Here is a 23,445-nt window from a genome sequence, read left to right as displayed (position 1 = left end):
ACACACACACACACACGCACGTACACTCAGAGGTGGAAAAGACAAGCTTCAGAGAGTAAAAGTCCAACCACGTATTGGTTCTATCTGTGCACTTAACACAGGTGATATGGTTATGGTTATGGTTATGGTTATTTAGCAGACGCCTTTGTCCAAAGCGACATACAAAAATAGATAACAATACAAACTAGAAATGCAATTCCAAGGAATTACCAGTGCATGAAAATGCAAAAAAAAGATAGATAATGTAGATATGGTTACTAAGGTGTAGCTAGGGTAAACATGGTGGTTGCATAGTTTACAGAGAGTTGATAGTGTGAAGGTAGACAGTTTAAAGCTGAAACATTCCAGTTCTAACTTAACTAATGATTTCTATTCATGTTAAAATGTTGATTAGCTAACTTAGCTAATGATTTCTAGCTGTTGTGCTAAAAATGCTAATTACGCTAGCAATGCTAACTTTACTAACAATGCTAACCAGGTTGATTAGCTAACTTAACCGATGATTTCTAGCAGTAATGTTAAAAATGCTAATTATGCTAACAATGCTACATTTGCTTACAATGCTAACCAGGTTGATTAGCTAACTTAGTTGATGATTTTTTGCAGTTATGCTAAAAATGCTAACAATGCTAACTATGCTAACTAGCTAACTTGCTAGTGAGGACTTTTATTTTGAAACATTTGTTGCTAGGGTATCAATGGTGGCCACTATCAGGAAACAAGAAGTTACTGCAGTATAATCATGTTGGTTGCTATGGAAACGGTCATAAACACTTAATTTTAATGGTTGCTATGTTGGTTGCTAGGTACATGGAGGTTTCATGTAGTTGACTGGAGGCATAGTGGATGATAACTGACAGTTGGAATGGTTGAACAGTTCAATAGTTGAGTAGTTTCAATGGTTAAATGATTTAATAGTGTATTATTGCAGTGAGGACTTTTATTTTGAAACAGTTGTGGACAGAGGAAACAGTTAACAGGATATGTAGTCTTCTGAGAGACTGTATGCTTAAAGCCAGAGAAACTGACAGTTGGTGCCCAGGTGGCCGGCCACCTGGCCTAAGATTCTAATTGCTGCCGTGATGTCATAATGAACAATGTTAAGTCTATGGGGGAAATTGTAATAGTTTTTAATTAATAGTTTAAAAAGTATAAAAGTTACAAAGTTGAAAAATACAAAGCCCACATCGCGTAAGTAAGACCTACGCGACAAAATTTGAATGGAGTTTCTACGTTAAGCGGTTGAAGCTGAATAGCGTGCGTTAGAAGAAGAAGAAGAAGACCGAGGAAGAACAGTACAGTGCATTTTCATGCACTGTAATTAAATTAACAGTGAACAATTACAAAATAGGGAGAATAGCCATATTATCAATAAAACAATCATTTAAGCACTAACCTAATGAGAAATAAAACAATGAAATGAGAATAGCAATCAAATAAGTTACTCAGTTAATTATATAATAACAATAACTATAGCATGGTATGGCTAAATTTAAGGACAATAGCAGAATAAATGTCAAATTCTAACAATGGACAAATTATAACAAAACAATACTATTATACTATTATACAAACCATAACACATAACAAACGCTCAAAAGATTAAGTGCATATTAAACAAATATGCCTTAAGACCCCTCTTAAAAGATCCAAAACTGTTGCTGGAACGGAGAGCACTGGGCAACTCATTCCACCAACACGGAACCACTGAAGAATAGGATCTACAGTTTGACCTAGCATGTATGGTTAGTCGATATCACCAATTAGCTGCTCTGCCTGGCTGAAGAGTTGTACTAATTAGAATCAGCTTGTTGGTTGGACTTTTCCACCTCTGCACACACTGCCCCTTAAGCCACATACATACAACACACTGCCTTGTCCTGTCCTGAGGGGTATTCCACAAAGCCGGTTTTATCACAAAACCGGGTAAGTTAACCCAGGGTTTGCGGTAACTCTAGGTTTTCCGTTCCAAAATGAACACGGTATGTTAGTTACTATAGAAACATATGCTCTGAACCAAACCTGGTCGGAGCAGGTTTTGCACAGGTTAAGTTTGAAAGATAACCCGGTTTTGCTCAGGGTAGGCTATTTAAACCCGCGTTTTCCGCAGCTTTCTCGTGTTCGCAATGGCATGCCCTATTAATGAGAGGCCTATTGACATCGGAGCGCAAATAATTTGTGCAATTCACCAAGAGAGATTGATAAGACCACGGCTCGACATCTTGATGAATTTTGGCTGAAGCGATATCGTTTTTCACGTTAAACTTGATATTTAAATAGCCTTCTCCAGCCCTATGTTACCAATCGTGAACCTGCCTCAGTTCACGCAAACTATTTGCATAGCTTTCCATTTATTTGCGAAGTGTAGTTTTCTGTACAGTATTTGAGATGCTGAGCATAGGGAAAGCTACGGTCTGCCAATCAGTGCGTAGGCTACAGTCTGTCTTGCGCTGGAGCGGTTAGTGCGCGACTTCATCCGCTTTCCTGGCCACAACTCACGAGGGTCATTAAAATGGAGTTTCACCAACTCACAGGTCACCAATGCTTCAAGTGTCCCCAAGTGGTACAGAAATTATCCTTGCTGTTGACTTTCCATATGGGTATCACTATGATACCATTCGGATACTATTATGTCATTGGGTGCATTGATGGCACAAGTGCCTATAAAGGCCCCAGCCATATATTAGGCCGATTATGACAGGAAAGGCTATCACAGTATAAATGTTTAGGAAGGTATAGGCTACGCAGCCTATATCGGCCATTTCCAATATCTTCAAGATAGTTTGTTAATCGCTGTCAATTTGATCATGATATGATGCTTCTTACATGATTAGATACTTATGTGGAGGCAATATTGCCTGGTTCGGTCTACGATGCCAGGATGTAATTTGGACTATACATTTCAACAGACTGCGTTGCATTATGAGCATATCATAGACCTTAATTGATGTGCTTGTGCACATCTAGCAGATAGCTCAAAGTTTGTATTTGGTCGCAGCGCAATTCGATGGGTAGCTCCTTGGGGATCGAGGGCCCCTGACGCTCATCACCCTGTACCCTAATCCCGCTCCTGGACCACAGGCAATATTTAACCTGGCACACAGCAGAACCCGCGATTGAAAACACATTTGGGACATTGAAGTCCAAATTTCAATGCCTATGTAGTATAAGAGTGTGTCCGAACGGGCTTGCGTAATTGTTGCATGTGCCGTCCTCCACAATATAGCCATTCCGCGCAAAGAGATGTAGAAATGTATGTGGAAAAATAATATAATTACTACCTTGAATCGTAATATTTCATCTTTACTTGATCAGATGATCGCTTGAGCCCATCGGAGTAGCCTACATCTTTATAAAATAACAGGTTATGTGGTAGGAATGCTAGGAAAACGTATAACTGAGATATGAATATCTTTTTGCCCCTGACTTAGGGTTGCCAACCATTCAGTATAATACCGAATCGTCCCGTATTTGACACATAAAAGTCTTGTTCCGTATTGAACTGATACGGAACGCTCTTTGCCCTTTGAGTGAAATTAGGTCCGGTGCTTCACCTGATAATTTGCTGCGCAATTGATCACGCAATCGCAAACCGTCAGAAAAAGAAAGCAAACGTTTCTGCAATCAGGAGGAAATGCTAGCTAAGTCGATGTGATTAAACATAGAGCCATATAATTAAGTGGTGGTATGAGCTTTCATTGAATGCATGCGTGTGCGCGTTTGCGTGACAGAAACTGAAACTACACAATAACGTTAGTGCCAAAGCTCTGCTTCAACCTGTCGGAAGGCTATTTAATTATTTAACAACATTTAATAGAGCAACGTGGATTCCCGCAACTTCCATACAAACAGGGCAAACATTGTTTAGCATTGAGTATTGTTTACCGGTATAGTCAAATTTGAATATAACATGGTCAGAAGATTGTAGCCTTAGTCTTTCATTTAAAGATCTCCAGATTTACGCCTATCTGCACGGCCGTTTACCATAGACAAAAGTTGGTATTGTGTTTTCTTACATTCAGGCATTCAAATGAAATTTCATTGTAAACCATATCATTTTATTTCTCCATTTGCCTACCAGTGTGTAGCCGTTTTCAGCGGTGTGTTTTCGCAATGTTCACGGACTTTTATTTTCAGCAAATACCCTATGCGTCATGTCTGAATGTCCGCTATCGTCAGAAATGCGGCAGGTAATTGTCGCAGAATGTGCAGAAACCTGTCTGAAAACGGCTTATGATGCTTGCATGAGGGACACATCCCAAAACAATAGCACCCATATTTGCTGTTGTTTTCAGAAGTGTCTCTCATGCAAAAGAATGAACTATTGTAGGCTAATTATAGCCTATCTTACATTACAGCAGACCCCTGATGTGCATAGTTTTCACAAACGTTTTGTAAACAATTTTGGCACAAACATTGACTGCTTTGAAGTGAAAGTGCATGTCTAACAATATAGCATAATACTAATTGTGATATGATAATCATAATGATGATTTGATAGGGGGTGGGGTGAAATGTATGTAGGTGGGCCCTATGACCCCAAAGTCTGCCATGATTGGGCCTCAACTTAAAGAAGTTTGAGGCTGCGTTAGTGTTTCTCAAAGCCTACAGCGGCTAGCGGGTCTATGTATTTATGTCGAGATAACCCTGAAATGTAAAACCATCGAATTTTACTCAGTGGCCTTTGTGCCCTATCATGTGGCCTTGGTGCCCCTAAAAAAAAGAAGAAGGTGAAGGCCAAATGGCCTTGCCCCTAAAATGACGAAATTCCCACCCTGGCGTAGACTGGAAGGTAGGTCCAAATTAACGTCAGTTTTCACTCCTATACTTAACAATTGGATCCTGGATTTCAAACCAGAGATACACTGTAGAATTCCCTGTAAAATCACGGTATGCTACTGGCAGCTGTGGTTACCTGTATTCTACTGTTTTTTTACGGTAATTTTCAACTACAGCATAATGCTGTTTAATGTATCACAGTACACTGCAATACTTACACAGTAGTAGTACCGTAAAGTTACAGTACTCTACAAAATGTACACAGTACTAGTACTGTTAAAATAACACTACTCTACAGCATTTTCACAGTACTTGTATCACTTAATTTTTATATACACTACTGATAATAAGAGCAGCCCAAACCAGATGTCATTTAAAAGCTTTTTATTAAATACAGTAAAAAATATTACAATTTTAATCCATACAACTCACTTTCAATTCATACAACATCTGCGCACCTATGATACATGAAAATGAACACCAGGCAGTGTAACTGTGTGTGTTTGTGTGGACAGGATGAGAAAGCGTAGACACCCAAACCAGACTGGAGCCACTTGTGAATAACCTGTAACACATATAAATAAATGTACATTTCATTAGAGAGCTTTTGAGGTAGAAGGTGGGTTTTATTACAGAAGACAAAGGCATTTATGTATGTTGATATTTACCTTCACTACATCCTGAACTGGTAACACCAGTTACAGACGCATATGGCTATTTTTTATTCTGAATGTGTGGACCAAAAGTCAAATAAATTAAATGTAAAAGTGTATAGCTTACTTTACTTGGGTGGCAGGACAGAATGAGAAAGCGTAGACCCCCAAACCAGACTGGAGCCACTTGTGAATAACCTGTAACGCAGATACATAAATGTACATTTCATTAGAGAGCTTTTGAGGAAGAAGGTGGGTTTTATTACAGCAGACAAAGGCATTTATGTATGTTGATATTTACCTTCACTACATCCTGAACTGGTAACACCAGTTACAGAAGCATATGGCTATTTTTTATTATGAATGTGTGGACCAAAAGTCAAATAAATTAAATGTAAAACTGTATAGCTTACTTTACTTGGGTGGCAGGACAGAATGAGAAAGCGTAGACCCCCAAACCAGACTGGAGCCACTTGTGAATAACCTGTAACGCAGATACATAAATGTACATTTCATTAGAGAGCTTTTGAGGAAGAAGGTGGGTTTTATTACAGCAGACAAAGTCATTTATGCAGAGCTGCCAACTCTCACGCTTTCGGCGTGTGACACACGATTTTGCCTGTTTACACACGCACTCACGCCATACATGCATTTTCTCACGCAGAACAAAATCTGATTTTGGGCTGAGACTCGTTCGTTCCTTTTAAAACTCGCTAAGAAGCGCCACTGTGCAGTAGTGCATAGACATCCAAGTTTGCGACAGAAGAAGGAGACACCCGCGGGAGAAAATCGCCATCTGGTCAGAGAGTGGCTATGTTGACAATGTCACATATCATAGGCCTATTGTTAATTAAGAACTCACTCTCTTAAATTTAAAATCTTGAAAGAAATCAGTTTTTGTGGATGAACTTCATTCCCTAGCCTATATGTTAACTTTAGACTAACTCGCGCTTTTGTTGCACTGTTTTGTTTGCTGGAACGTGTGGATAAATAACTTCTGGAGAGAGCTAAATCATAGTGCTCATTAAAATCATGAAGGAACATTGCAAGACACTCATCTCTTATATGATCCCTGAAAGATTTTCTTCGACTTGTTAGTGTTTTGAACATGTATTTTATCTAATGACACAAAGCAAAATTAATTGCATCCACATATCCTTGTCATGCATCTTTCATTTCACTCGCGTAAAACCGTGAGATAGAAAGCTACCTCACGTATTTCTTAAAGCGACAGGCACTCAATTACACACCACTAATGCACACTCAATTAGTCCTAGGCCTACACACCATTTAAAAATAGGCCTATGAGTAAGTGTAATAGTCTTGAAATCAGTACACAAATGATTAAATGTTTTTAGCTACTAATAGTTATGCAGATTGTAAAATATAACATTATCAACAAAATATGTACAATTATGAATTCCAAAATATATGCTATAGAAACATATGACCATCTTTTTCTCTGTGTGTGGAGGGTTGAGCAGAATCTTAGATGGCCACTGGTGTGAATAGTCACACAATATTCATTATTAGGTTATTGATGATTAAATCAACAAATACACTAAAATTGTATTTTGTATTTATATTGTTATAAAAAAGCATCGAAAAAGTATCGAAATCACAATTCTTAACTTATTATCGGGATCGAAACAATAATTTTGGTATCGCGACGAGTGCGGTAACCCCCGACAGAATCTCACTCCAAGGTTTTTTGAAAAGTTGGCAGCTCTGCATTTATGTATGTTGATATTTACCTTCACTACATCCTGAACTGGTAACACCAGTTACAGAAGCATATGGCTATTTTTTATTATGAATGTGTGGACCAAAAGTCAAATAAATTAAATGTAAAACTGTATAGCTTACTTTATTTGGGTGGCAGGACAGAATGAGAAAGCGTTGACCCCCAAACCGGACTGGAGCCACTTGTGAATAACCTGTAACGCAGATACATAAATGTACATTTCATTAGAGAGCTTTTGAGGTAGAAGGTGGGTTTTATTACAGCAGAAAAAGGCATTTATGCATGTTGACATTTACCTCCACTTCGTCCTGAACTAGTAACACCAGTTACAGAGGCATATGGTTATTTTTATTTTTATTACTAATGTGTGGACCAAAAGACAAATAAATCAAATGTAAAGCTGTATAGCTTACTTTACTTGGGCGGCAGGACAGGATGAGAAAGCGTAGACCCCCAAACCAGACTGGAGCCACTTGTGAATAACCTGTAACGCAGATACATAAATGCACATTTCATTAGAGAGCTTTTGAGGTAGAAGGTGGGTTTTATTACAGCAGAAAAAGGCATTTATGCATGTTGACATTTACCTCCACTTCATCCTGAACTAAACCGCTCACAAAAAGTAAGGAAACTTGACTTTGGCCCATTATATCTCCACTTTAATAATACCAATCACTAAAGTGTTTTATGTCATTTTCATCATTTATTAGTCACCTTTACAATGAGGTACAGCTTGTAAGCATTGGGCTCCCATGGAATGAGCAACACAAGCAAACGTGTAAGTAGTGCCAACGAAAAATGTGCCAAAATGGCCTGTTATGCTGTTGGAATTCACCTTTGTTACTTCAAGCATTGATAATTGCACTCTCCCACAGAAATGAGGAAGGCATACATTTGTTCATTTTATACTCAGTGTCAGGGTCCTCAGTAGCGTGTAGAGGATCCATATGCAGCCAGAACAGCTTGGCACCTTCTTCTCATGCTGGTCACCAACCTGGTTACATTCTGCTATGGGATGGCATTCCATTCCTCGATAAGGATCTGTTAAGTCAGCCAACCTGGTTCTGTTGGTGACTCTGGCACGTACAGCACGCCCAAGCTGATCCCACAAGTGTTCAATTGGGTCGAGGTCTGGACTCACGTCACGGTAGGCCATTCCATCCTCTCCACTCCCAAATTCTGGAGGTACTCTCTGATGATCCCAGCTCTATGGGGGCGAGCGTTGTCATCCTGGAGGATGGCATTTGGTCCCATATTCTGGAGATATGGAATTGCCACTGGCTCCAGAATCTCTTCCCGATATCTAAACTCACCTTGAAGCCCAAAAGGAGATGTCTGGCAGCAGAACCTTATTACTGGCCATTTTGGCACATTTTCGGTTGGCGCTACTCAGACATTTGGCTGTATTGCTCATTCCATGATTGCCCTATGCTTACAAGTTATACCTCATTGTAAAGGTGACAAATCAACGATAAAAATGATATGAAACACTTTACTGGTTGGTATTACTAAAGGGGAGATATAATGGGCCAAAGTCAAGTTTCCTTACTTTTTGTGAGCGGTTTAGTAACTTTAACGCTATCGTTAGCTAACAAGCTAACGCAAGCCAACTTTTGTTGTTCACAGGCAAACACATTACGTTAGCATTAAACCAAATTAAACTTTGTTCGTTTTAAACTCTGAGTTTAGCTTTAGTTAAAAAGGTGACAAAGCCCAAGTTGGACAGGATTTAGCCCTGTCGAAAGTGAGCTAAATTAGCTTGCGCAAGCTAGACGTAGCTGGCGTGTAAATATCAGCAATATCTGCTGGCCAGCAAATCTTCAGATAATATCAGCAAATACAGCTAGTGTTATGGAAGTACGTTTTCACTGAATAGACTAGGTAACTGCATAAATAAAGCATATAGGAGCATACTTACAGTGAGCCTTCAGACGCCACTGTTTCGTCTTCCATTCAGCAGCACTTCAACGAGAAAACTGAAGAAGCGGTGCTTTCCTACAGTAGTTACTGTTTATGCTCAACAACACACCTGTCTGACAGTAATACAGTATTTCCACAGTAGTTGACTGTGTTGTGGAAAAACAGTAGAATGCTGTTGCAAAATTGTTAATTAACAGCAATTTTTTACAGTGTACTTGACATTGGCTTTAGACAGTGGGATAACTCTGGCATTAACACATTGAAAGATTTATTTTCTGATAATTTATTAATGTCATTTGATCAGTTGGTTGAGAAATACAATATCCCCAGACGTGATTTCTTTCGTTTTTTTGCAAATAAGACACTATATAGTGCAAAGCACAACCCTAGTTAGTAATACTGAGGTATCTACCCTTGAGAAAGTGCTGTTTGGTTCAGTTGGGAAAATATCCATTAGGCTACTCTATAGAGCTATGCGTGATGTTCCGCCAGTAACATTGAAAGAGCTTAAAGAAAAGAGGGAGAAGGAACTTTCTGTTACAATTCATGATAATGAATGGGAAGACATATGGACAAGCAAGATCAATTTCAGTATGCAACCGTGCCAAATCAATACAACTTAAGATTTTGCATAGAATGCATATATCCCCTAACCGCAGACACAATTTCAACTCCTCTTTATCACCAATGTGTCTTAAATGTAAAACAGAAATTGGAACACTAACTCATTGTCTGAAATTGAAAAAATTGGCTGGATTGTTTATAGTGAGTGGGTAAAATGTGCAATGATCATCAATATGAGTATGAAGACTATGACTAGCCATTGGAATTTTTTTGCTAACCAACGTCATCATGATATACTGTAACCCCTAAACGCAAGTTCGCTAATTATAGCGCCCCCCAGTGGCCATATTACACCAAATTTGTTGTGTACCCTTGGGAGGGGGTCAGTTGTCATGTGACCAAGTTTCGTTAACATACATCAAAGCGTACCCATGATATGAGCTCACTTACTGTTTGGAGACTTTGCCCCATTGGATTTGCCTTTATTACTGCAATGTTATGTAAAAATGAGTCATAACAACTTCTGATCACAATGAAACTGTCATAAATGGACTCAGCATCCTCAATAACCCCTAAATTGACACCAAGATTGTGAAAATGTGATCATTATTAGTAGATGTATGATTGCAGTCAGTATCCTGGCCAAGGTGAGAAAGCGCCCCCCAGAGGAAGGGCAAAACGGGGTCAGAAAATTTGCACCCCGTCATTTTTCAACAGTAGGACCCCAAATAAAGCAAATAAAACAAAAAAATCAATTTTAGCAAAAAAATCCTACGGGACCAATATTTCATGACAATTCGTACCCCACTAAAACCTAGATAAGGGATTAAGCCGGGATTTTTTGGTTATCCTGGATGAACTTACCCTTGACTCGGTTTCACAAAAGAGATGCTACATAAGTTGCCATGGGAATTTATTCTCTGAAGCTAGCCCCGACCAGGCTAACAGCCAAGCTCAGTTAATTCTAATGGTAATTACATTATCTGATTGGTTCGGCTAGCTGTCATTCAAATCAGACCTGCATGCGATTTTTGTAAGAGCTGTATTCCATTTATATACTATTTGCTACTTGAATTTACTCGCAAAACACAGGGTCTGATTCTACATCATCGCCAGTCTAACATGATTTACATGCATCAACGTCATTGGGCAACACGTTTCTTTGAAAACATTGTTTGAACGGGCACTGCACTAGTTTGTTTAATTTGTTGACAAATGGTCTGTCTTTTGTCTATTTCAGTAGTGATTTCTGTCAGTGTGCTTAGCCCTAGTATAGGCTTTTTGGAGAGTAGTGTTCTTATATACCCGTTCTACAAATCTTGACAAAATTACTTTAGATTTATTTTCAAAAACCTTGTCTTGATCACAAATTCTTTTCACCCTCTGTTGAGAAGTAACAGGGGTCACTTGTGCTTCAGCCTGGTTGGTGCTCACAGAACAGGACACAGGGATCAGTAGGGAGACCCAAGGTCAAACTAGATAGATAGATAGATAGATAGATAGATAAGTACTTTATTCATTCCCACAGGGGAAATTCAGGTGACCAGCAGCCTACAGTGTGTTGTCCAAACAAGCATTCACCAAGCAATACACTCATACAACCACAAGTAAAGACACAGACAATAACAGTTGTTAAAGGAAAAGTAAAAAGGCTACTATCATTAAAAATAAATAAAATTAAAGTTACAATTTAAATTAAAATGAATGTGCATCACCAGGTCCATTATGCAGCCTTATGGCGGCTGGAATAAAGGACCTCCTGTACCTCTCGGTCCTGCAGTGCACAGAGAGGAGTCTGTCACTGCCGCTACTTTGCTGGGCAACCACAGTATCATGTAGTGGGTGGCTCCTGTTTCTGACGATGGCCTGATCATCCTCCTCATTCTGTCCTCCACCAATTCTCCTACAGCAACCACCCTCCTCCCCAACACTGACACACACTTCCTGACCAGTTTGTCCAGTCTGTTACGGTCCCTGGCTGTCATACCGCTGCCCCAACACACCACTGCAAAGAACACTGCATTGGCCACAACTGACTGGTAGAACAGATACAGCATGTCATTGCAGACTTGGAAAGATGTTAGTTTCCTGAGGAAAAAGAGCCTGCTCTGGCCTTTTTTGTAGGCTGCAGCTGTATGGACTGACCAGTCCAGTTTATGGTCCAGGTGGACTCCCAAGTATTTGTATGTCTGGACCACCTCAATGCCCTCCCCCTCAATTACCACAGGTAGATGGTGTGCTTTACGCCTCCCAAAGTCCACCATCATCTCCTTGGTTTTGGCTACGTTGAGCACAAGACCATTGCACCTGCTCCAGGATGTGAACTCTGAGATGACCCTCCTGTACTCTGCCTCATCTCCACCCCTCACACAAGCTGCCACAACAGTGTCATCAGAGTATTTTTGTATGTGACATGATTGCACATTTGCAAAGTGACTTCAGAACCAGATCGGTCTTCAGAGTACTTGATGTTAGGAAAGGGTTTAGCTGGCTGTCAGCGTATCAAGCATATACCGAAGACGGCACAGAAAGACTGTAGATGGGGAACACCTCCTTGGGCAGTGTTGTGCAATTTGAATGGCTATGTGTTGTGTGGGAAGTAGTGATTTGCATTTACTGATTTGTGTTCAGGAAATGCAGTATATCCATTACATCAACCATGTCCACATTAAAACCATGTGATAGAATGAGATCACGAGTGTGCTCGTGTTCATGAGAATGGCCTTTTACCTACTGGATAAAATGGGAAAAAAGAGTCCAATATATTATTTAATTCAGTGACCATGGGGTTATTTGGACAGTATACTTGTATATTAAAGCCTCCCAGAATCAGAACCCTACACTACAAGTTAACTTCTTTCCACCTCTTGTCTTTCTAGGTTACTAGGGTGAAGAGAGATGACAGAACAGGACAGAAAAAAGTAAGTACATTAAGGATCATTTAATGACTGTCTTAATTGAGTTGAATGCCCAATGCTAATTTCAACAAAAATGAACACAAGCAGTAATGTTGATTTAGTATTCAATGCTAAACTGAAAGTGTCTATTTTAGCTTCATACAATATGCTCCACTTTATACAGTACATATTTGGGGGTCTGCTCCAGGGTTGCCAATTGTGCTTATTATAAGCGATTTTGGGCTTGCTTTTTTGTGAAGTCGCTTTGAAAAAGCAGAAGTCGCGGGTTGCAGGTTTTTGGGCTTGTTTTTCCGAGTTGTGACTTGTTTATAAATTGCTCCGTACACCGCCTCCTTTTGCCCTGTATACAATCTTAAAGGAACACTTCACCGTTTTTTCATATTGACTCATTCACTGCCATTGACATCTATAGACGTCAATTGCCTTTTTCAATGGGGAGGGCTCCTGGGTGGGCTTGGGAACGATCTGGCAGAGTTTCAGGCTTGTAAACAGACTGTACTAGCGATCCGAACCGCTAGATGGCAGCAGTGCCATTTGGATGATTAGTATCTGCCTAGAGTGCACATGCAGAGACATATGAAGCAAACACACTGAAGATCGACCACAGTGGATTTAGTTTGCACGCGATGCAGGGAATAAATATGCTTACTTCTTACATTAAGGATGGAAAACACGTGAACAGTAGGCCTATGATCCATTTACATTGGATATTGCTATAGACTAACAACAACTTTGCTAGTGCTAGCTTGCTAAGTCTACCGTCCTGTTCAGAGTCTATAGCGACCATCAGAGTCCCTAGCAACCTTGACAAGACTGACGAGATAACAGTGCATTCGTGGTTGACATACTACTGAAACACCAACGTTAAAAAGTTGATTTTCACAAAAAGATCGTTTTCTCCATTTTTTGGTCAAAAACAGGTGTTTTTTAGCAAAACTAACCCATGTTCTACTGACGATTACTAAAGAACGGAAAACGATAGAAACTAACCGTTTTTTCCTGGTGAAAGAAGAGAGTCTACTCTATTTGGTACCTTCAGTGTTTACATAGTCAGAAAGCTCACCGTTCTGTGGATCTTGGAAAAACAGTCAAAATGCTGTAAAACGTCTGGCAGTATGGAGCGCTCTGCACTGAAAATCGCTGGCAGCCAATGAGTTAATCTACGTTATTCCCTTCACTAAGACGAGTTGATACATACCTCTCAAGTTTCAATACGTGCACTCACTGGCTCTAGCGCGCGGCGCAACTTTGATAGCATTTAGCTAGCCCAATGCATTCATTAGGATCCAAACAGAGATGAAGTTAGAAGCGACCAAACACCTCCATGTTTTCCCTAAAAGAATTAAAATCCCTTAAAATACAGTTACACGAGTAGTCACACGACCAAGTATGGTGAGACAAAATAAAATGTGGTGCATTTCTAAGCAGGCAAAAGGGATAACTATATTGTGTAGCGGAATAACATTGGGAGCACATGGTCGTGTGACTACTCGTGTAACTGTATTTTTAAGATGTGTTCTTTAGCTTCTAATAAATTCATTTTTTTTCCAAATAATACAGGACCACAATGAAAAAAAGCGTAAAATCCAACCTTTAATACAAGTGCATTTATTTAGAAGGAAAAAAAATCCCACATTAAGAAATAATTATTCTTCATAAAATCACCTGTTCCACAATTATTGGCACCCCTAACAATTCCTAGGAAATAAATGTAATTAAAGTATTTCTGTCATTTCTGTCATTTCTACAGTAGTTTACAAAGTCAATCAGAGTATGTAGGAACATTTAATTAGTAATTCTTAACATCCTGTTTCCCTGGGCTATCAATATGACGTGACACAGAGGCCATTTCTCTTCAACATGGGAAAGACAAAGGAACACACTGTTCAAGTAAAGCCTACCTTACATTGACAGACTTTGCAAAGATTTGGAAAAGATTTTTGAAAGAATACAGTCTCAGACCCTCTCACATCTAAAGACAATTCATTGAGTTTTTAGTCACAGTCTAGTCACAGGCCAGTGTCAGATTAGGATTTTGCAAAGACTGTGGGTCACTATTTACAAGACTGCTGCTAGATTCCTTCAAATTATTTCCATCGTGCAATAGGCTACACATCATCATTAACAGGAACTCACATGATAGCCTACTCATCAAAGTATTTTTTTCGCGTTTCTGCAGCATTGTTTGATGTGTGACATCACTAACAGATATAGAGTTGTTCTGTCTCGTAGAATAGCCGACTAATAAATTATAAGAAATGAAATAACAAATAATCATATAGGCTACAGCTGTCGCCTATTTTGCCCCTTCCTGTTTTCGTGTTCGCGACAGGTTACTATTGGTTTTTAACGTTCACATCACTATTTGCATGAGCCACGACTGAAAAGACTTCCGATAATATCAAACATGTTTGATATTGTCGTAACGGCAAAACTAGAAAAAGACTGCCTCCGACGGACTTAAAACCGCTAAGATTGGCACCTTACACTAAACGATTTAGATGACGGGAGCGCGCTGCGATTCTAGTACAACTTCTAAGATTGATCGATTTTGGAAATTTAGTCGCCGACTGTTAAAACAGGCCAAAATCGTGCAATGTAAGCCAGGCTTAAGGCAGATGTGTGTCGACCTTCACAAGTAAGGCAATGCACTTGCACACCTGCCCATATCTATGGTCAGAGGAATCGTTAAGAAGTTTAAAACAACTGGAACAGTGGTAGACCATCCTGGAAGAGGACGCAAGTTTATTTTGCCACCACGCACAGTGAGGAGGATGGTAAGAGGGGCTTGCGAAGGCATTCGTCGATCTTATCGATGCAGTCCTTGCGGCCACTTCTCCCCATCGTAGGAAACTTTCTGTTTAGTGTTGACAACACAAAGGCCTTCACGTTGTGTGGCAGTGCTTGCTTGCCCTTCGATCCATCCCAGTTGGTGGTTTTGCACCTGTCCCTGAGTTATAGTCTATATGAGTAAGCGCTTATGCTCTAACCGCATAATAAAAGAAGCACCTGCATTCCACAGCAGTGCTTATGGCAAGGCTATTAACACCTGTCACTGAGCTATGGACAAGCAGTTATGCTCGAAAATTATCATAATGACAGACACACCTAATTGTATGGCTCTATGTTTAAACACATCAAATTAGCAAGCATTTCCTCCCGATAGCAGCAACGTTTGCTGTCTTTTTCTGTCGGTCCGCGGTTGCTTGGTCAATTGCGCAGCAAATTATCAGATAAAGCAACGGACCTAATTTCACTCCATGTCTCGCGGACCAGCAGCAGTCTCCACGTTTCGCGGCCCATAGTTTGAGAAACGCTGCATTAAAGTGTCATTAGGTTGTAGGCAATATGTTTAGTGTTTTCTTTGTGTGTTTTTCATTGTAGTGTGTGTGCATTGAGTAGTTCCTTAAAATACGGAACAAAGAGCGTCCCGTATCTGTTCAATACGGAAGAAGACTTTAACTATTACTTATATTTCTTATAACGAAACGCGAAGAAAAAATACGAGGACTGACCATCTCGTTTCTCCGCGTTTCCCCCAATACCATGGCGACAAAGAGAAATAAATATGATTTGACATTTAAGCTGATTGTTGACCAATTTGCCACACAATTCGGGAGAAGCAGCGGACAGGAGCACCACCACAAGCAAGCACTTCTAGCCCAAATTAACATGGCAACGTTGCCTATGACTAAAGTGTCTAAGTAGGCTAGTCCTACTAATATTACATTTGATTGGTAGCATGTTTGTAGCGCGCCAGTTTACCCATCCCCTACATCAAAACAGCTTAGAATCAATCAAAAAATCAGCTGTGTCGGCGTTAGGCTGTAGGCGATTTTCTATAACCATTTTCATTCATTTCAACAATGGTTCATTGAAACGTCGTTTGAATAATTTCGCCAGTCATCACCTTCATTGTAATGATTAAATGAGATTAAGGACTCGACTATTGACGGATATGCGGTCTTCATTAAATGCCATTGAAATGCGGGATGAAACTTTCTGCCACCTGGTGGTTGTTTGTGTACATTGCCTCGGCTTGACGGCCTGCGGGAGTCCCGCGGGAGAAGGTGCATTCTCAACCCGTACCCACTGTATGCTTTCTTTAAGAATGTGTAAATGTAGTCTGGTGTAGATGTTACTGTATATTTAGCCCCAGGATAATCAACTTGATTCCACCTTACTGTCCTCCTAAAGGTCATGAGGTTTTATTTCCAATTACAGTGCAAAAGTGACCATACTTTTGCTGTGGTTTGTTTGGTATAATTATATTTTTTATATAATATAATATAGATTTTTTTCTCTTTTTGATTTACTGTGGAAAGTACTTTGGGACAACCACAGTCTGTTGTACACTGTGCTATATAAATAAAGCAGCAGTGCATCATTTTACCCCCATTTGCACATGGACTTGGTGATACTTCCCCAAAGCTAACCGAAAATGTTCTGTTCTGAGCAGCTACAAATGTGAAGAATAACTTTACTGTTATATTGTGACCTATAAACAAGCTGATATGAATATTTCGCTAATAGAAACAAATCAAATGTTATTTGTTTGTCTCTGTTCTACAGGGAAGAAAAACCAGGAGACAACCTGCAAAGAACCATGATAACATGATTTTGATTGGATTATACCAACACAAAGTAACAAATTAGGAAGGTATTGTTAATGCCAATGTCTAAAATGTCATGAAGTACATATTCTAACTTCAGGAATACTTTGTGACACTTTCATTTTGTCCTTTTAAAGTAAAGAGGATTTAGATGTTGTGATTTTAGCATAATCTTAGTTAAAATCTATGATAAAGGATGTATCTTATTAACATGCATACTGTAGTGTTTAACATATTGTAAGTATGTAGGTATGGCTTATGTAATCATCTGATTGATCTGATGTGTTTATGTTTCTACTCTGCCTAAAAAAGACAATTATAAGCGGTAAAAGTGTAGTAATAATGAGAATGAGTAAATAAATAAATAAAAGAATAATGAGTTATCCTGCACTCATAGGCTTTTGTTAATTTATTCCATTCTATTTGGCAATTTTTTTGTTTCCCTTGCACACACCATCGGCAAAACATTATTCAGTATGTATTGAAAATGAAATCGATAACCTTAAAAATGTGCATTAAAAGCTGGTTGACTAACCTGATGTAGCCATTCTATTCAGAATGTGTCCAGATCCATTTGGATGTAATTATGGGGCGTGTCTCAACCAATACAGGGAGGGGAAATATCCTGGTCCTACCATACTCTTATTCATAATATACAGAGTCTGGCCACCTTCCATTTGCCAAGCGTGAACTTCCTTGAAAGCGGACACTCTGTTAATGTTTAACCCTCTGGAGTCTAAATTCCCCCCTGGGGATTTGAAAAACTGTTCCAAACACACATCTCAATCTCTGCTAGTTTTTGTCCTAGAAACATATAAGTGACACCATTAGAAACCTTTGATCAATTAGTTTCCAAATATATACTGTATGTTTTAAAAGAGAATGTATATAATATATTATACTTTGTAAAAACAATAAAGGAAAATCCTAGGATTTCAGTCCTCTCACCTGCAGCAGGCCCATTCAACTTAATTTGCATTTGAAAGAAACACTCACTAAGTGGTAGCCTGGCAAGCCAAACTACACAGAAATGTATAGTCTGGGGTCGGACCATTCACAAGGCGCGTTCAAGTTCAACTCCAAATGACCAGAAGCAACGAGAGCTGCCGGTGACAGCAGGGGAGGGGATACAAACGCTGCTATGAAGTTGTACGTGTCAAATGTAGAACATCTTGCAAACTGTGCTTTAATTTGTGAACCCAGTTGTGTGCTTTATGCGTTACTAATTTGTGTGTATTGCGTGCTCTTTTCTTTCACTGGTGTGGTTTACTCTTATCATAATTTGTACAGCGTGAAGTGATTTACAATTGACCTTATTGAGTTTGTGTGTGTGTGACCACTGGACTTGCTGTGGACATTTCTATCTACTACTCTAAGCTACAATTAGGGCTTCACGTAATTGGGGACGGCTGCAAACACCTGAGACACACCCCTCTTCGCCTAGCATTGGCGGGGTACGAGACTGTGGGGGGCTTTTCCGTTTGCTTCCTTTTTGATAAAACAGGTGCAGCATGGGAGAGAAGGCAGAAATGGACTGAGTCAACACGGACGAGGGGGAATCGAAGTAGCTCCCGGAACAAGGACTAAAAGACTCTGAAATTGTTTGTGACTTTGGACCGTGGAAACTGGAACAGTAGCCGGCCTGCTCCGAGAGGTCTGCGGTTGAGCAACGCAACGACAAGCGAACGCCGACGGAAAGAGGATTAATCAGCTGGAGAGAGAAACTGAACTCAACGCCTATCTGAGCTAAGTAAAGGGACGTAGTCCTGTCTGTATGCGTGTGTGAGCGATATTTGAGATCTCTGTGTGCTTGCGACTAAGGGCTTTCTTTTGGTCCTTCACAGTGGTGCAGCTAGCTAAACAAGGCGGCGGAGCAGCATAGAAGACCATCTGGCGTCAGCGAGAGTGCATTGGTGACCACACTCCACTTCCCATTGCCTCTACCGCTGTAGCCTCCGTGCAATCGCCACTACATGGTTAGACCCGGACTCCGTGAGGGTGAACTGCCGTGATTACTAAAGACTTTTGAACTATTTGTTTGGATGCGTGATAAACTACACCTTCCCTCGTCACACTCCATACGGCTTGGGTAGCTACTCGCTAGTGCCTATACGCAGATCTGAATGACTGTTTATGTGATTTTAGAATAGGAATGTTTTATTGCTCATTTTTATTATAATGTATTGATAAACGGTGATTAAAATTGTGAACTGCAACAAGCTGTAGTCTGCCTTTTCCTAACAGTGGATAACTTCTAATGCTGGTATTCTAAGAACCTCACACCAGGTGTGACATATGCTCTCTACTTCCCGTAGTCTAGACTTGACCATGTGATAAAACATGAGGCACGGACCCGCATGGACCCTTGTGGATATGAAGAGGCATCTAAACACCTGCACTTAAGTCAGGGATGTAAAAGCCAATTAGGGCAAAGACCTGACGTCATGAAGGCAGAGTCTAGGCTTCACAGCGCTCCGCAGTACCTAGAGGGCTGCTGCGCCGCTGCTTAGCAGCCGCCTTCCCACGCCTTGCTCCCGCGATAAGTTGAGGCCATGTGATCCCGACTGCCGAGTCGAAAACACACCCATCTAGACCATCGTGGACAGATTTTTAACCACGTGCATCTTGTGCTGCGCAGTTTTTGTGTCTTGTGCTGCGCAGCCATCTTGAACGCGCCTACAGAGTTGAAGCCTGTGGGTGGGATGAACAGTTAACTTTCAAACTGCCTCTGCACGTAATAGGCCAGCATTTGTGACCAATCGTAGCCGGTCGGCAAAACGGCAAATACATCCTTCTTTAAAACGAATGACTTGAGTGCTTCTTTCTGCTCAAACTTCAAAGGAAAGCCCAAGTCTAACTCTTCCAAAGCCGATTCAAACAAGCGTGCTTTGTTAACCTCATCCATCTTTTGTTTTTCTCTATGGTTGTGCGATACGGTCCCAAACCCAACTCGCCGAACGAGGACGCATGGTCCAGCCAAGGGGGCAGGCATATTCCCGGAAGTAGAAACACGAAATGAGCTGGTGATCAACGCTCTGCTAGCTCCAATGGACGGCCATAGATTGCAGATTTTTTTGCGATCCCATAACTTCATGTAACATGTACCATTCGTTGCGCTTATAGCTTCTGTATATTCTATATAGTGTATCGAAGGCAAAACTAATTCACGTCTTCCCCGTATATAACGTCGGTTTCCCCTAAAGAAGTATAGTTAGCATGTTGGTTGGAGGGAAGCTAACGTTCGACAGGCGATTGATTCCCCGTAATGTTTGGATAAGAAGCTCAGTCCAGCCTGCACGAAAACCATGACGGAAAGTAATTTGCAAGATCAGTGAAAATGCGTGTAGCCTACGGTAGCCTACTGTTTGATAGGGTAAGGCATTACCTAGAGGCAAGTAAACCTAATAATAATATTAAAAACGAACGTTAATAATGGATTGACAGTTGTTCGGAAAATCCCATCTATCAGACGAGTTACAGCAATGTACAGGATGGCTAATGTCACGAAATAATTACGAGTCTGCACAGTACGATGAAAAGTAAACGGATTTTTGTTTCAGCCCCCTCCCATTGACAACAACGGAGTCTGTTTGTCCATTTCTTTTAGGTCTAGGGTCCAGCCCCCTGGCGTCTTATTGGAAGCCGAAGGTGAGCTAAGGCGGGCTCAAGGACTCTGTACACAGATAGAGCGCTCTGATTGGCAAGGCTGAACTCGAGCCTAGCGCATGCTTGGCCTCAACGGTGCGACCCTAGACCATCCCGCTAGGCAAAAATATTGTTGGCCACTATGGTGCGTCTAAATTTCTAGGTTAACTAAGTGGCACATTTAGTCTGGCTTTTTTCCAATTTGTAGTAAAACTACATAACATTTTTTAATGTTCTTTTTACTTTTACAGAGCCAACACTGTTGTTTTCAAGGTTCAAACTTCAAAAGTCTTAGCTTGATATATTTATAGTGTGTTTTTTACCTTTGAACTTTGAAAATCGTTAATGTTTGGTCGTGACGTGACATGCTCAAACTAGCGCACAACCTCAACGTCATCGTTCTCAGCTACTCCCTCTGTTCGCTGATTGGACCTGCACATTTTTGTGTTGAGAAAACCTGTGAATATACCGCAGACCCAGACGACGTAGTGAAGGGAAGTGAAAGGCAATGTTACTGATGTGGAAAGAGGTTATTCAAGATTTTGTGCCTGCTTTGGATGAATTTGAGAAAGCTCTTAAAGCTGATAATTAGAATAGAAGAATAGAATAGAATATATACTTTTTTGATCCCGTGAGGGAAATTCAGTTCTCTGCATTTAACCCAATTTAACCGAATTAGTGAACACACAGCACACAGTGAACACACAGTGAGGTGAATCACACAACCCAGAGCAGTGAGCTGCCTGCCCAACCAGCGGCGCTCGGGGAGCAGTGAGGGGTTAGGTGCCTTGCTCAAGGGCACTTCAGCCGTGGTGGACTGGTCGGGGATCGAACCGGCAACCCTCCGGTTACAAGCCCGATGCGCTAACCAGTACACCACGGCTGCCCCAAAATTGATGAGGAAAAGGAAAGTGACAATGCTTTGAGCCAAAGCAGCTATTATGGAACGTGCTGTTGGTCTTGAAAGGTAACACGATCTAGAAATGTAAAAGGTGCAATTGAAAAATGCAATAGAACAAAATGCTCTACAAACTGCCAAGGTCCAAGTTCTTGAGTTGTGAGAAGCAATTTGAGAGTTCTTCTATTGGATCTGTGTCTCAGTAAAAGCAACCTGAAAATGGCATGAAAGGGGAACTTTCTTGAATACATAGTGTGGTGGCTCGCATGGGCAGAGCCCTGCGTAACAATTAAGGCACGCACGGCCAATGGCTTTGCATAGTCACGTCTTAAAACAGGATGCAATGTTTACGGTGGAAGACGCCTCAATCTTGTTCCTCGCACTTCCGGCTACGTCCCGTCGACCGGTGTCTTGGTATGTCTTTCCACTCTCTCCTACTCTCGCTTGTTTTTGTAGTAGTAATGTGATCGATCATTCTTGCTATTTATGGCTTTGTAGCACCCTACCTGTCGCTGGCCTTACTTGGCTCTGTTCGTTGGATTGTGCCGGTTGAATGCTTGCATCCCGTGTTGTTGGGTGATATTCTGAACCGAAGAGCTAGCTGGAGCCAGCGAGTGTTTTGGCCTGGGAGGGAAACAGCTGATTTCCTGGTAGGTAGCAACTTTGAGTCGTGCTTCGTTACTGTTTGCTTTATGGCTGACTATAATTGTGTATTTTATCATGTTTTGTAGATACCGTGGGTTTGGGGATAGCGACCACTGCTGTTTTGCCACACTTTATCTTCACGACGAGCACTTCGTTTGCGTTTGTAACGCGCTGACCGTGAAGACGCCGACAATTCATTTTAAAGGGCTAAGTGCCAATTGTCTTTTGTCTGTGTGTTCGTGAATGTGTGTTTGTGAATGTTTGTGCATTTTACCGTGTGCATGTAGAGTGTTGGTGTGGGTTCATTGTTGAATGTGCATGTATGGTTTTCTTTGTGTTGTGTGTTCGTTTACTTTGTTTTGATTTTGGGGTTCTACACTGGCAGGAGGCATTGGGTAGCATAGCTGTGGATTGCTAGTGCTTGTGTTACGGCCTTCTTAACTTTAGCTTTTCGTTTGTATTTGTGTTCTGTCTGTCTGTTATTCTTTTGGCTTTGATTTATTATTCTTTCTTTATTTTGTGTTAGACATTGGTGGGAGGCTTTTGTACTGCTGTGGATCATCAGTGATCCCTGTTGTGTGTCTACCTCAAGTCTTTTTGGGTTTGTTCTATTATTTCGTTATTTTGTGTTAGACATTGGTGGGAGGCCATTTGTACTGCTGTGGATCATCAGTGATCCTTGTTGTCTGTCCACCTCAAGTCTCTTTGGGTTTAATTGGTTATTTTTCTATGTTTTGTGTTTAACATTGGTGGGAGGCCTTTTGTTACACTGCTGCGGATCACCATTGATCCGTGTGGCTGGCCAACCACACCTTATGACAATTGTTGTATTTCTGTCTGTTTGTGTGTTTGTGAGTGTAACCCTCATCCACTCATTTCCCTTGTTCTCCTGTTTGCCTCCAGGTGCTGAGAGCCCAAAGCAGGGAAGACTATCTCCTCATCCAGGTGGTGGTGTCCCCCTATTGTGTGCTGTGCTCACGTGTGCATCTTGAACGTGTGCTGCCTTTGGCCTTTGCGGTGCTGTGTGTGTGTGACCACGTGTGAGTGTACTTCTGGGATTCCCTCC

At 40.8% G+C, this 23,445-nt stretch overlaps 1 protein-coding gene and 1 long non-coding RNA gene across 3 annotated transcripts in view; both read left to right on the top strand.

Moving 5' to 3' along the window:
* si:dkey-12l12.1 (uncharacterized) overlaps nt 1-17,574 on the top strand; it is a 117,920-nt gene extending 100,346 nt beyond the window's left edge. For both annotated transcript variants that reach the window (XM_062521604.1, XM_062521605.1), the window contains exons 4-5: nt 12,540-12,581; nt 17,151-17,574. In XM_062521604.1, coding sequence (XP_062377588.1) covers nt 12,540-12,581; nt 17,151-17,234 — 126 coding nt within the window. In that variant the 3' untranslated portion in view covers nt 17,235-17,574. The remainder of the gene's footprint in view (nt 1-12,539; nt 12,582-17,150) is intronic.
* Nucleotides 17,575-22,091: 4,517 nt separating this feature from the next.
* On the top strand, nt 22,092-22,954 carry LOC134066489 (uncharacterized). Its single transcript, XR_009936452.1, has 3 exons — nt 22,092-22,148; nt 22,233-22,384; nt 22,466-22,954. It is a non-coding gene; the product is annotated as an uncharacterized LOC134066489 (long non-coding RNA).
* The last annotated feature ends 491 nt before the right edge of the window (nt 22,955-23,445 follow it).

This window comes from Sardina pilchardus, chromosome 19 (assembly GCF_963854185.1).
Source record: "Sardina pilchardus chromosome 19, fSarPil1.1, whole genome shotgun sequence".
NCBI classification, from domain to species: Eukaryota; Metazoa; Chordata; class Actinopteri; order Clupeiformes; family Clupeidae; genus Sardina; species Sardina pilchardus.
This window is presented reverse-complemented; position numbering and strand designations above follow the sequence as displayed.